The sequence below is a fragment of the Prionailurus bengalensis genome, chromosome C2 (genome assembly GCF_016509475.1).
Source record: "Prionailurus bengalensis isolate Pbe53 chromosome C2, Fcat_Pben_1.1_paternal_pri, whole genome shotgun sequence".
In the NCBI taxonomy this organism is placed as follows: Eukaryota; Metazoa; Chordata; class Mammalia; order Carnivora; family Felidae; genus Prionailurus; species Prionailurus bengalensis.
The window spans coordinates 46,377,831-46,380,126 of record NC_057350.1 but is presented as its reverse complement, the minus strand read 5'-3'; the positions used below and the strand labels follow the sequence as shown (position 1 = coordinate 46,380,126).

Here is a 2,296-nt window from a genome sequence, read left to right as displayed (position 1 = left end):
TTGTTCAAGGAATATAATTGTTTTGCCAAAAGAAGAGTTGAATCACTTATGTCTATAAAAGTGTAAAATAAATTTTAAAATATATATGATTTAAGTGATCATGTCCCTGAATTGGACGTAAATCAGTAGGAGAGAACTCACTGACACAGTTTTCACCCATATCTACATCCTAAGTGAGGTTCTTGTCTCTGATCCAGGCTCCTTGCCTCTGCCCAGTCAGCTTCTACTAAAACTGATAGGAAAGTAATGCAACCACAAGGCTAATCTCTGAAATTGCTTTTTATTGCACTCAAATATTCCTAAGCTTATAAATTGTTGAATATCATGCTATATGCAGTATCCCTGATACTGTATGTGGAGTTATAGCTATGGAGTTATAACTATGAGCTGTGAGTAACTTTGTTACTTCATTCTTTAACTCATGCCAGCTTCCATTTTCTTCCTGATATCCACAAATTTCTGTAGAACTTTTCATGTTGCCAAGAAGCAGAATTTTACTTTATCAGTCGACCAGAGTTACTGGGTATGGCAGAAAACAACAAAGCCTTATTAATTTGCAGGTCCAGAGCAATGGGCTGGGCTCACTCATGAACTAAATGACGAATTCTATATGCCAATTTTCTGTAACTATCTGGAATTTTGGAAGGCCCTAGAAAACAACTAATTTGCAAAAGCTAAATGTTCAGATAAAAATAAAGTGCAATGTGTCTAAGTAAGCTAATTATATAGGTAATGTCCCAAACTGGACCCATATCCAAGAAAGCATAACCAGAAGCTGGGATGCTTCACACAGAGCTTATGGAGTCCCCTGACCATTAGCCTTCTGGTGAAATGGCAGAGTCGTGACTTATCTATAGGACTTGGGGCTTTTATCAGCAGAAGGTAAAACAGAAACATTTTGAAAATTGTCTGGCCACTATTTATTTCTTCATTATTCTTCTCAAGGCACCTATAACCTCTTTGTTCCTCAAGCTGTAAATAAAAGGGTTTAGCAGAGGAATTATTATTGTGTAAAATAAAGAATAAATTTTATCATGATCTTCAGTGTAGCCAGACCCAGGACGCACATACATGAAGAAGAGAGTGCCATAGAACAAAGAGACAGAGAGCAGATGGGTGCTGCACGTGGAGAAGGCTCTGCTCCTGCCCTTTTCAGACTTCTTTTTCAGGATGGCAAAGAGGACACGGGTATAAGACACCATGATGGTTGTAAAAGTGAAGACTTGTACGAAGGCCGAAAAGACTAACACCAGAAGTGTATTAACTGTAGGATCAGTGCAAGAAATTTTGAAAAGTTGTATAATTTCACAGTAGAAACAATGTATTTCATTGGACCTGCAGAAAGTTAATCTAAATAACAAACCCACATGAATTGCTGAATGTAGAAAACCAATAAAATATGAAACGCCAATGAACTGAGTACAGAGGTTATTGGACATCATGACTGGATAAAGCAAAGGGTTGCAAATGGCTACATAGCGGTCATAGGCCATCACTACCAGGAGGAAGCACTCTGTGGTGGCACTGGAACCAAAAATGTAAAACTGAGCCAGACAGTCAGAAAGAGATATCGCATGATTCTTGGATAAAAAATTTACAAGCATCCTGGGAGTTACAGAGGATGAAGTACAGGCATCTGCAAAGGCCAAACTGCCGAGGAATAAGTACATGGGGTTGTGAAGGTGGGTGTCCTTCCAGATGAGAACAACCAGACCAAGGTTGCCCACCATGGTAGCGAGATAGATGACCAAGAACACCAGGAACAGGGGGACCTGCAGCCCTGGAAGATCTGTAAGTCCCATGAGAACAAACTCCGTCACAGGTGTCTTATTTTCTTCTGCCATAGAAGAAAATGACCTGGCCAGTCAGTAAAGTAAAAGAATTAAGTGTGGAAACAGTCACAAAAGAATCATAAAAAGCAGTGTAGTTTTTGTGTAACTAATATATTTGTAAGAGATCCTCTCATTTAATTAGTAATTTTGTTTATTTTTACCTTTGTCTACTTTTATATACATTCAGAAATTTCCATAATAAAAATGATAATTGATTATTCACCTAAAGTAACAAGTAAACTTAATGAAAATCCTTTTCAATCTAACAGAGGTTTTAAGAACTGTATATGGATAATAGAAATGAAGTTTATAGCACTGGGTTTTCTGGAATAAGAGTAGAGGTAGAAATGAGGGAAGTACAAGAGAGAGAAAGAGAGAAATCAAAGTAAGAGTTCTGGGGTGCCTGGGTAGCTCACTCAGGTGGTGCAACTCATAATTTCAGCTCAGATTATGATCTCATGGTT

The 2,296-nt window shown here is 38.0% G+C and overlaps 1 protein-coding gene across 1 annotated transcript; it reads right to left on the bottom strand.

The window, feature by feature from the left end:
* Positions 1-920: 920 nt before the first annotated feature.
* On the bottom strand, positions 921-1,844 carry LOC122492346 (olfactory receptor 5AC1-like). The gene has a single exon (XM_043596050.1). The coding sequence runs from the start codon at positions 1,842-1,844 to the stop codon at positions 921-923; it is 924 nt and encodes a 307-aa protein (XP_043451985.1).
* Positions 1,845-2,296: the final 452 nt, after the last annotated feature.

Coding starts and splice junctions, on each gene's coding strand:
- LOC122492346 (XM_043596050.1), bottom strand. CDS start 1,844: ATGGCAGAAGAAAATAAGACACCTGTGACGGAGTTTGTTCTCATGGGA.